This window comes from Mercenaria mercenaria, chromosome 8 (assembly GCF_021730395.1).
Source record: "Mercenaria mercenaria strain notata chromosome 8, MADL_Memer_1, whole genome shotgun sequence".
NCBI classification, from domain to species: Eukaryota; Metazoa; Mollusca; class Bivalvia; order Venerida; family Veneridae; genus Mercenaria; species Mercenaria mercenaria.
The window spans coordinates 73,605,276-73,618,282 of NC_069368.1; the positions used below are offsets into that span (position 1 = coordinate 73,605,276).

Consider the following 13,007-nt stretch of genomic DNA (forward strand, 5'->3'; position numbering starts at 1 on the left):
CTTCAAAAATCTAATGACAAGAGGGTGAGCCCCAATTGTAAACCCATCTATTATAATCCCTATAGCAGACAAAGCTGAACGTGCTGTATTCAAAGCACTGTATGTTAATCCAAGTTCAAATAAATGTGTCAAAAAATCAGTAACATTACCTATAGTTGCTTGAAAACTATTAATTTGTTCTTGATTACAGTACTGAAACCACTTTCGTAAGTACATGTTATATTGTTTCTGAGTTCCTGACCTCCATGAGGCCATAATAATGTCTGTAGACCTGACTGAAATGTTTCGTTTTTGGAGGGTTTTCCTGATAAGCGACAGACCATCAGTATGAGTTTTTTGTACAAAGGGTGTACCTTCACCGTTCCTGGTAACGTCAGTAAATTCCATTCCTTCGGAAGAATGTAAGGACTGGAAATCAACATTTCCATTACAGCCGGAAACCAGCTCTGGGTCGTCCACAAAGGAGCTACAAGAATACACTCGCCTGCATCCTCTCTCAGCTTCATCAACACACGAGGAATTAGGCTGAAGGAGGAAAAGCATAAAAATAAGTGTCTGACATTTTATACCAAAGGCATTAACAAATTCTACTTCTGGATCCAATTTCCATGAGACAAATCTATCCAACTGTTTGTTCAATCTACTTGCAAACATGTCAAGTGAAGGGGTCTCCCATAAACTCAGAATAGTCTTAGCAAACCTTTTATTTAGCATCCATTCCACATTTTCATTGAAAAATCGAGAACCATGATCTGCTAAATTTTGTTTACCCGGGACATGAGTTGCCGACAACCAAATATCTTTTTTAATAGCCCAAAGCCAAATTTTACAAGCCAACTGGTCAGAAATAATTGACTTTATGCCACCCATATTATTAATGTAAGACATTGGGCATGTATTGTCAGTTCTAATCTGAATGTGAGTGGCTGACAGATCTTTCGCAAATGTTCTCAAAGCATGAAATATTGCTAAAATCTCTTAAGTAATTAATATGGTTGCCTGATTCCTTTTTCTGACCAACGACCCCCAATTTCTTCATTCTGACAAACTCCAGCCCAACCTGAAGACTTGCATCTGTTTCTATGACAAGCTTCGGTGAAACCATGAGAAATATTTCTGACTGAAGTTGACAAATTTTTGGTCCACCAATTTAACTCAGATTTTACTGAATCTGACAAAAACATTTTGGCACTGAAATCTCCTCGGCTTTCTGAAAGGGCCAAGGTTTTTGCCCTCTCAAGGGTATGGTAATGTAATAGTGAATGTCATGCCAATTAACTTTGAACACTCCAAATTTATGATATGTTTTCTTTCTTCTGTTAAGTATACTATCATTCTTACAGAATCAATGTGATTTCCTAGAAAAACTATATTCTGTGTAGGAACAAATACTGACTTTTGCTGATGTATGATAAAACCTACATCCTCCATGACACTCACAGTATCTTTAACATTATCTGAACATTCAGACTTAGTATCTCCTAGCAAAAAACTATCATCAATGTAACCAGAGTTCTTATGGCCTAGTCGTCTCAATTTGGCATAAATAACCTTCATCAATTTTGTAAACAAACGGGGAGCTGAGGCCAGACCATTTGGTAAACAAGCATATTGGTAAATCTTACCCCTCCATCTAAATCTCAGATATTTTCTGTGTTCTGAAGCAATTGGAACAGAGTAATATCCATGTCTTAAATCAATTGAAGCCATGAAACAATTGGGTTTAACCAACTTTAATGCTGTTTCAAAGGAGTCCATTTTAAAATGATGATACACAACATATGTTTCATTGAACTCCTTCAGGTTTAAGATCATGCGATATTCTCCGTCCTTTTTTGGTACTGTGAAAATTGGAGAGATAAACTGCTCATCATTATCATTAAACTCAACTTGTTCAATTACATTCATTTCAAGCAGTTTTTCAATCTCTACATCAAACAGTTACCCGAGAGCCGGATATTCCCATCTGCACCTATAACCAGTGACAGAATCTTTTTCTTGCATACCGATATCAAGATATAATAACAAAAATAAATTCAGTCGAACGGCTTTCTTTTTAGAACTATTTCTTATAGTAGCGTATTTAAACAAAGCGCGGGAAATCAACAGGTAAACAGGAAAGACGTCATGGCGTTTCAAAGACAAATAACAATGTTTAGTTCCGGTTTTATTTTATCAGTTCCAGCGTAACGTTATGAATTTTTGATAAAATAACGTGTTTTGAATCGAGAAATATACTATCAGGAACAAAGAGGAACTGTCAAGGTATTGGATTTTATTTCGTTTTTCGAAATAAAATATAAATAACTACATAAATCTTCTTCATATATGTAGTTCGTAATATGTCATTTAAAGCATGGGAGTCATCTTACACCCCGGGGTGTAAGATGGATTTTTCCAGCACCGGTAAAAATACCGGAAATCCCCGTCTGGTATGCAAGAAATAGTTTTTCTCTCATCTGCAGTAAAAAACTGCACTGGCCAAACAATTTGTTTCTCAGGTCTTTGAGTAAATTCTATATGACAATGCAAAGCAATGTCCAAAATTCTTTCATCAGAAGTAAGATTTCTCCACTTATTTTCAAAAAGAGCTAACCTACCTGCCTGGAAAGTGGTAGACTTCTTCTGTTCTCTCATCCCTTGTCGGGATCTACCAGTACCAGATCTCATACGCCCAGAAGGTGCACGTCTGCTGTAAGGTTGAAACCTACGGCCTCTAAACTGACGACCTCTAAAACGTCCACTACCACCACCTCTAACTACATTTCTGCTGATCTTATTGAGCTCTGGATATTTTGATATCTTTGATAATAGAGTCACTATAAAGTTGGTTTAGTGAAAGGAACCATGGGTGAACAAAGGTGGTGTAAGTTTCGGATCCATATCCCTCTTATGCAAGTCTCTTCTACGGATATTAATCCATCGATTTGCATGTCCTAGAAGACCAATTGCTCAGTACCCCAAACTAACATCTCATCAAACGAACATTGACTGCTTATCCATAATTTTTCACAAAGTTACAGGCTGCTTTTACGATACTATTCTGAATACCTTGCATCTTAAGTCCCCTGTCTGTGTGGTTGGCTCAGAACTGACCAAACACCTGAATTAACTCTTGTTTCTTTGAGGGCTTCACAGTTACTTGGGCGTAAAATGTTCTTAGACACATCACAAAAATGTTCATCCCACATGCCCTCTCTAAATGTACTGTTGACAACAGTAGCCAATTTTTCAGACACCTCAGGAGCAACAGAGTCCGACATTCTGAAATTTCTTTGCAAACTCGACTGAAAACATCATCATCATCTCCCGACAAAGACCTCTGATCATCAGGAGCATACTGGTCATCTTGCTCCCAATCTTGAACGTCATAGTCATCATTTCCATTACCCTGGGGACAAGTCATAGTCACCTCCATCAAAATCATTATACAAGGCATCAACCCTACTGGTTAATTCTTCCACTGTCTTATTTGTTTTATTAATGTTAGCATTCATTTGTCTTAAAATGGACAGTGCCTCAGCATTAAATGCATCTGAATTAGCCGCCGTGGTCAACTTTACAAGAGGGTTTTTGACGGATTAGCGGGTTGTTTCCCTCTAGGCTTACCCGATTCAGAAGCTCTAACAGTACCTGCACCCTTTGAGGAGCCTTTTGTTGTCTACTAACCGTAGTAGCGTCCGTAGATGCATCTTTTTGCACAGATTGTTGCTGCAACATGCATTTGCCATCTTACAATACTGTGTAAAAAAAAGTGGTAAAAATTTGCACTACGTCATCAATTTACGCACGGCATGTATAAATTGTATACTACGTACACAAAATATGTGCAGGAACTGTCAATTTTCTGCTTACTAACGTAAGAGATTTGTGATAATATCTAGAAACTGTTACGACACCGTAACAAAAACTGTACAAATTATCTACACGATAAAAAGTTTACGACAGCGTCATAAACTCAATTACAAGATAGAAATTTAATATAATGTACAAATATATTGAGCAACGCCCAATAAACAGTATGGATTACATCGTAACCCAAATAGGCCAACATGTAGCCTACATGTATAAATAAATGTACGCTATACCAAGGATTTAGGTAAAAATCAATACTGAACAAGACCACGTCCGTTCAGCTTGATATATAAAGGCGCACTGAGGATTTATGGTCACGCTTTGCGCACATCTCATCTGTGAACTGAGGTGTGTTATGACGTAAAAGAATTGGCGATTTTCTGCCGTTTCCTATTACAAAACACAGAATGTTGAAGAAAATAATGCATCTCTACAAATTTCTGATATCGTTGGTATGAAAATATGACCGCGTCTTATACAAGGGTCAGTGCAAAACCTCCATGATTGTTAGTCCAGTATCAGGGTGTGTCTTACAAGCGAATGCACTTTATATGCGAGAATGGACGGTAGACGTGGTAAATGTTACATACATAGGTTTAAATCACCAGAAAATTTGTGTGGAGATATTGCCCATAAGAAAAATAACTCAATATTTCCTAGGATCGCGTCAGATTAGTTAAATGCACTTAAGGTTAAGAAAGTACTTGGGTGGACAATCTATGGTCACCTTGGTGGTTTATATTCAATGTTGTAGTGTACCAAATAAATATAAATAAATCAGTTCTTTACTACCAATCTTGCTGACAGCTCATGTTCCTATGGGATTGCTTCTTGAAAAGTGTATTGTAATGAAACAATAACATGCCATTAAATATTTTGAAATACAGGTCCTTACACTGAAGAGAGCAGTATAATGAAACTTTATGTATGTTTCAAGAGCAGTGCCTGAATGTTTGAAGATATGTTGTGGGTAAGGTTTCATATGGTATGTTAGAAGATGAAAGAACTTTTATGAAATTTTAAACCCTGATTTTTTTCACTTTATATTTCAATTAATTTCTTGGCAGCCGACTGGAAAATTATCAGAAAGATCAATGATATAAATAACTATGGAAGGCTGATGCTCCATGCTAACTGTGAAATCTTAAATGCCAAATGCTTTTTGCCAAATGCTAAATATCAGATATTGGCTGTCAAATAATAATTGCAAAATGCAAAAAAATAAATGCCAAATATAACTAACTTGATTGTGATTTCATATTGCAGTTGCCCTGTTTTCTGCCCAAGGGGTGTCGTTTTGGTCCAAGGTAGTAGAACAAGGGCCAATACAACTACCTAAAGACAAATGCCTAAGGTGGCAGGGGAGCGGTTTCGTAGTTTGGCCCCTGTCGATTTTCTGTATAAACAGGACAGGGTAGATATAAAGGCATTATCTATCTTACTGGTTATTTATCATTATTAATTCTTTAATACATCTGGGGAATGTGAAACGGTTAATGATTCTGCATGACGGGTGTTTTAAAATTCCTAGCTCCGTACTTCCGGTTGAGGCTAAAACATAAATATCAGAACAAAAAGTCGGCCAGACGCGCGGCTGTCATCCATCCACTTTTTTTCAAGTGAAAGTGGTGGTTGGTAGACACATTCCACACCACCTGGGTATGCATCTATGTTCGTACTATACATATATGCTACGAAATTGGATTTAAAAATAGAAATGGATGAATGGCATAGTTCAAAGTGAGGCCCGGTTAGGCTATTTTTGGTCTATAAAATTTGGGTGCTGTGGCCGATTTTCACTACATCTGGCGTGGAAAGCGACAGGTGCATAGGACCAGAGAGGCGTCTTTATGTAGTCTATAGTATCTGCAATGGTCCATAGTAGTTTCAAAGAAAAATAAGCAAAAACGAGATTTCTATGGATATTTCAACACTGGTACCCACATGTCAATGTGGAATTCGCAAATTTGCACTCCCCTGCCACCTAAATACCTATTCAAAAAAGGAGCTTGATATAATAATATCAGTGGATGAATGCATCCTTTAAATAGTCATTAGCTTTTGTTTCTGTTAGAGGAAACAGTTTTGATACCATCTTCTCATTACGAGTAGAACATGCTATTGCTTCAAATCAGAATGGTAGTACATTTTAAGTTTTGAAATAATTAAAAGTTGAATTTACAAGTTTAAAAGAAATATTGATTATTAGCTTACAAAGTTAAAGAATTGTATAATAAGCATATGGCTTTATGTCCTATAGCATTCAGTATTTGGTAATTAGCATTTGCATTACATTTTTAGCTCACCTGAGCAGGAAGTGCTCAAGGGGAGCTATTGTGACCTGTCATTGTTGTGTGTTGTGCAAAGTGCATCATCAGTCGTCCGTTGTACATCAACATTTGCCTTGTTAACACTTTACACCCAATCTTTATGAAACTTGGTCAGAATGTTTGTCTTGATGACCTCTAGGTCAAGTTTGAAACTGGGTCATGTGGGGTCAAACACTAGGTCATTCAATTAAATCAAAGGAAAAGCTTGTTAACACTCTAAAGGCAACATTTATGACCTTATCTTCATGAGCCTAATGGTCAGAATGTTTGTCTTGATGACCTTTAGGCCAATTTCGAATCTGGCTCATGTGGGGTGAAAAACTAGATCACTAGACTAGATCAAAGGTAAATCTTGTTAACACTCAAGACCACATTTTAAGTCTGAAACTCATCAGAATTGGTCAGAATGTTTTTCTTGATGAAATCTAGGTCAGGTTTGAATATAGGTCATCTGGGATCAAAAACTAGGTCACACAGTCAAATCAATTAAAAACTGTAGTGCAATCCGGGTTGCATTTTTGACTGGATATTCGTGAAATTTGATCAGAATGATCTTCTTGATGAAATCTAGGTCAAGTTTGAATATTGGTCATCTGGGGTCAAAAACTAGGTCACATGGTCAAATCAAAGAAAAATCTTGTGAATGCAATAGGGGCTTCATTTTTGTCGAGCCTGCGGAAGCGAAGACATAGTCGTCCAAATGGCTGTTCAGTGTATGTGCATCCGTGTGTGCGTCCCGCAGTACGTGCATCCGTCCATCCATACTTGTTTGTCCAGACCATAACTTTGACATGCATGGAGCAATCTTTTTATATGCCTGTCTCTGAAAGAGTGGGGCTATTTTGTGTGAACACCCGTGGTGGCGGGCGGGCAGTCGGCGTCCAAAGCATGTCCGCTCTCTAAGTCAAACAGTTTTCATCCGATCTTCACCAAATTTGCTGACAATGTTTGTGGGCATAATATCTCGGCCAAGCTTGATAACCACCCAAATTGCCCCAGGCACTCTTGGATTATGCCCCTTTAATTAGGCCACGTTCCATGACAGGTGTATTTTGTGACAGTCTGGCACTCTTGTTTATATTTTGACATGAAGGTTAACCTCAGTGAGACATAGTGTCATGCACAACCCAAGGTTCCTATCTCAAAGGTCAAGGTCACACTTAGAGGTTAAAGGTCAGATTCAATAATGACTTTGACCAGAGCATTTCTTCTTCATGCATGGAGGGATTTTGATTTAACTTGGCACAATTGTTCACCATCATAAGGCAGAGTGCCATGCACAAGAACCAGGTCCCTAGGTCTAAGGTCAAGGTCACACTTAGAGGTCGAAGGATACAAGAATGACAACTTTGTCCAGAGCATTTCTTCTTCATGCATGGAGGGATTTTAATGTTTCTTGGCACAAATGTTCACCACCATGAGACAGAGCATCATGCGCAAGAAACAGGTCTCTAGGTCTAAGGTCAAGGTCACACTTAGAGGCCAAAAGTTAGATACAAGAATGACTTTGTCCAGACCATTTCTCTTCATGCATGGAGGGATTTTAAAGTAACTAAGCACAGATATTCGCCACCATGAGTGTCATGCGCAAGAACCAGGTCTCTAGTTTTACAATTACTTCCCTTTGTTGTTACTATAAATAGCTTATATTGTAACTTTTTTATTACTGGCTGTAGGGAAAAATCGAGGCTACTTTTCTGTGGTACAACATGCATGTTACATCCAATGTTTAGGTATATTTTGACCTATCATTACCTGGTAAGGATATTTGTGTAGACTTAATTTATTCTTTAGCTCACCAGAGCACTAAGCCATTGTGACCGGTCATTGTCTGTCGTCGTGTGGTGTCCGTCTTGCGTCAACATTTGCCTTGTTAACACTCTAGTTTTAAGATTAACTTCCCTTCGTTGTTACTATAAATAAGTTATATTGTAACATTTTTATAATTGACCATAAGGAAAAGCCAAGACCATTTTTCTGTGGTACAACATAGATGTTACTTTTAAATTTTAGGTGTATTTCAAGGTATCTCTACCTGGTAAGGAGATTTTTTGTGGACTTCGAAAAACAAAATATAGATTTCTTATGTACTTACTTCCCTTCATTGCTATTATAAATAGCTTATTCTTGAAGCTTTGTAACCTGGTTGCTAGAATTGTATTGTTATTGTTTGCGCTTACTGTCTACCAAACTTATACAGAATATATGTTTTACTGTAACATTTACATGACAGGCGTATATTGTGACATTCTGGCACTCTTGTTATAAGGCTTCTTTTCCCATTGATCCAGTATGAACAGTGCATTTTTGCGTCCCCCAAATTATTTGGGGGGCACTTAGAGTACCCCTTGTCCATCCGTCTGTCCCAATTTGTGCCAATTATATCTAAAAAAAATATTTGACCCAGAGTCATCAAACCTCACAGGATTGTTATTCAGCATGAGAAACAATGCACCAGGGGTTTTAATTTGGATCTCACAGAGTCAAACCAGAGTTATGGCCCTATAGGCATAAAACAGGCCTAAGTTTGTGCCGCATGTATCTCAAAAAGTATTTGACCCAGTATTATGAAACATTACAGGAATATTATTCAGCATATGAAGTTGTGCATGTAGGGTTTTATCAGAGATATTGCTCAGTCAGACCAGAGTTATGGCCCTTGACTTAGTAAAAAAATGCATAAAAAGGCATAAAAGTTGTGTCGCACATATCTCAAAAAGTATATGACAGGGTCATGAAACATCATAGGAATATTATTTAGCATGTGAAGTTGTGCACATGGGATTTTGTTCTTGATTTTTGTCAGTCAGACCAGAGTTAAGGCCCTTGATTGTCAAAATATGCATAAATGGGATACAAGTTTGTGTCAAATGTATCTCAATTATAAAACATAAGGGGGTTGTTATATAGCAAGTGAAGTTGCGCACATGATGTGCTGTTTAAATTGGAATTTCACGCAGCCAGATTGGAGTTATGGTCCTTGACTTAGTGAAAACTATACATAAAGTGTTGCATATATCTTCGAAAAAATATTCACCTAGAGTCATGAAATTATGTAGGAATATTATCCAACATGTGAATTTGTGTACCTGAGTGTTTTGTTTTTTTTCACATTGCAAGACCAGAGTGATGGCCCTTGACTAAAATAGGCAAAAAATAAAAGTTTGTGCTGCATTTATGTCAAAATGTACTTGACCTAGAGTCTTGAAACTTTAGAGGATTGTTTTATAGCCTATGAAATTTTGCATGGGTGTTCTCTTTGGGATTTTACTCAGCTAGGCCAGAGTCATGGTCTTTCACTAAGTGAAAAATACACATAAAGTTCTTAAAAGTTTGTGTTGCAAACATCTTAAAAAATGTTTACCCTTGAGTCACAAACCCATGTACAGTGACAGAAGTGGGGTGTGTGTGTGTGTGTGTGTGTGGGGGGGGGGGGTGGGGGGTCAATTTCAGCCGATTACCTTTTTGTTTTCTCATTCATGAAAGTTGTTTTTGTGCTGCTTAATTGAAAAAGATGGAATTTCACTTAGTAATGTTTTTTCACTTGCCTACTTTCTAATGGGTAAAACAATAAAATACTAAATCTACTTTCAAAATATTGTTATATAGATCAGAACACAAATCAGGTACTTCTGTTTGTGCAGGTAAAATATTTTTTCAAGGTTTGTTATGGGAAATACAGAGAGATTCATCTAACTATTACATCTTTATTATCAGCTCTAGGATCAAATCAATATACCTTTTATTTCCTCTTTTTCTAGTTTTATAAGATTGTCAATAAAGAGAAAACACTCTCCCCCACAGTTATATAAGAGTAGGGGATGTAAATTTACATCCTTGTTTGTAATTGCCCATTGTCTTATTATATAAGTGTTTTGCCACAACTGATAAATAGAATAAGTGGCATTTGAACAGGGCTTTATTTCAAAATTGTTTATTTCACAGTTATTCAGCATAAATTCAGTGCTATTTCAATGGCTTTTGCTGTGACTTCTCTTTCTGTGAATCTAGCGTAATAGTGAAATTTTAAGTTTGTAATGTTGTCATGTGACAGCAGTGACTGTTACTACACAGTTTTATGAGGTATTTGTATGGAACTTGTGGAACAAATGGTAACTTTCTCTATAATGTGTCAAGTGAAAACTGGAACATTGATGAAAATGTGGGTTTTGCTGTTTTTATAGAGAAATGATGGATTTTGACTTCTGGGGTTTGTATAATTTGATTTGTTGAAAAAATCTGTGATTGTATTTCTATTCATATCATTGTATTTAATACATTGTTACTTTCGTTGAAATATGTTGAATAAAAAAGTGAATGCTATATTTCTGTAAAATCATTGATTTTGATATATCTGTTGTTGAGAGAAAAAATGATTTTTCAGGTAAAACGTATCTGCTTTTCATTTATTGTTGGAATTGGTTACCTGGATCATAGATAACAAGAGAAGCAGTTTAATATAGGGAAATCTCATTTGGCTGCAACATATTTAATATTGCTTTTTATTGTTCAGGAGTATTCTGAAAAAAAAGTATTTTCACCTTAATGTAAAGAAATGAAGAGTGACTTTCACTTTGAAATGAAGAGTATTTTCACCTGAGAATATCTTATAATAGTGATCTAAACAGTTATACTTTTTTTTTTAATTTTAAAAGGCTATCTTTTTTTAAAAAAAGAGATGTTCTGCGGAATGGTTTTGTCCATCCATCAACATTTTCTGTTTCCGAACTCTTTAAGTTAGAAAGTATAATAGCGACACAAATTATATACTGTAAAAGCAGAAATTTTCGCAAGAGTTTAATTTTCGATATATATTTGCGAGACCCTACATCTCGCTAAAATTAATCCTTGCGTAAATATTTACAATTAGTATGATTCAAATTAAAGTAGGATTCCATTTTAACAATTTTGTGAATATTAAACTTCGCAACATACTCAAAGTTTTCAATTCGCAAAATATTGACCAAGCGAAAATATGTGCTTTTACAGTAGGATAGCTAAGCACCACTTGAGGATCTCTATTGTTTTGTGCAAATAGGTTTTACAGTAACCTAGGGACTGACACTGGCTTCTGGACTATAACAGCTATGACTTTCAAACTACATACAATGAAGATCCCTGTAGATTTTGGGGTCAGTGGCTCGAAGGTCAAGGTCACATATACCTGAGTTAATGTCTGGTTATTTTTGGTTTCCAGGCTCTAAGAAATTGTAATAAGTCGGCTTTCAAACTTTACAAAATGAAAGAGTACCACTTGAGGAAGATCTCTTTTCAATTAGGAGTCGCACTTAAAGTGATTAAGGAGACTGTCTCGGTAGTCTAGTGGTAGAGCGTCTGCTTCGAGTGCGGGAGGTCGTGGGTTTGATCCCTGGCCGCGTCATACCAAAGACGTGAAAAATGGTACTAGTAGCTTCCTCGCTTGGTGCTCAGCATTAAGAGGATAGTGCTAGGACTGGTCAGCCCGGTGTCAGTATAATGTGACCCGGTGGGGTATCATCAGGGGTGGTATAGTACGTCATCAACAGGTGCGCGCAACACTTCCCGATGCGGCTTTTTTATGTCAAAACACCTTGATTCGGTGAGTAAACTTGCGATTATTTCATTGGTAACAAATAGATTTGGAAATGACATATAGTCTAAAGTACCCGCATGTGTCTCTAGTTTATCACTGACGTTTGCATTTTTCAAGAAAGTCTTACGTTTAAGTGAACATTCGTGCACAATGCACTTCATGGAAACACTTCCCCATTCACCACACCATATATATCGCATAAAAAGAGTTTTCATGCATTTCTAATGACTAAATGCCTTGACGGGTGCTCTTTTATGGCAAACAGAGGTCAGTGATACCTTAATTAATTATTGGAATCTATAGTTTCAAAGAAATCAGTAATATAAAATTTTGCCTTCCCAGTTCACCAGGTAGAACGATGCACTTCCCGGCTCACCGCCCGTGTGGCATCGTGTTTGACTTAATTATATGTAGCCTTTCAATTTATTTTGACGCATGGTACTTCGGTTGTCATACCAGCATAAGTAGTATTTAGCAATGAACGTTTATGTCAGTAAAAACAGTGTTTAATTTACTTTCAAGGGCTATATTATGACAGATTTACTCTTTCTTTTTCAGATCACAACAGAAACACCTGAGATATTCTGTTTATTAGAATTAAATTATGAAGCTAAACACTTGGGGTTCAGCAGTATGATATCCGTAGACAGATGAACATAAACTGCATATAGTAATTCATGCATTTCTCGGGAATAAAATGACACGTCAAAAAAATCAGAATTGTAGAAAGAACAATACCCGCTTGTTGAAGATGTTTGTGAAAAAGTCAGAAACGAAGACCACAAAAGTAGTCGTTGTTTGAGGTTCACTCACTGGCAATATGTGCAGACACCGTTTGAAACAGCTCACTGTTACGTGTGACCACTACCGTACAATATTTAGCCATGAACAGCTTTTGTAGACGGAATTTAATGTGATTTTGCGTGACTTCAGACAATTGTGATTTTTTATTGAAACATGTTTTGTTTTGTCTGTCTGTGTCACAGAGTCTTGTCAGTGTCTCTCCTTTCTTCTAAATAACATTTGACAGATTTTGATGAAAGGCAACAGCAGTATTAAACTTTGTATGAAATGTAGTTGACACTAATGCGCGTAACCGGTAAAACACAACAATGTAAATATTCTTGTTATCTCTATGTTTCGGTCAATAAACGTTCACAGATTATACTACATTGTCACTTTATCAAGTTTTGTGTGTTTCTAATGAAATTTCTGAGTTATAATTAGTGTAGTTGCACAAAACCTCAACA

General features: G+C 36.7%; 1 protein-coding gene across 3 annotated transcripts in view; it reads left to right on the top strand.

Annotated features, from left to right (window-relative positions):
* LOC123566079 (anoctamin-8-like) overlaps positions 1-13,007 on the top strand; it is a 113,809-nt gene that overhangs the window by 26,469 nt on the left and 74,333 nt on the right. The window contains exon 1 of one of the 3 annotated variants that reach the window (XM_045359915.2): positions 9,991-10,395. The exons of the other annotated variants lie outside the window; for them this stretch is intronic. Within the exon in view, the coding sequence (XP_045215850.2) occupies positions 10,374-10,395 (22 nt within the window). The 5' untranslated portion in view covers positions 9,991-10,373. Of the gene's footprint in view, positions 1-9,990; positions 10,396-13,007 lie in introns of those variants that run through there. 3 annotated transcript variants of the gene reach the window in all.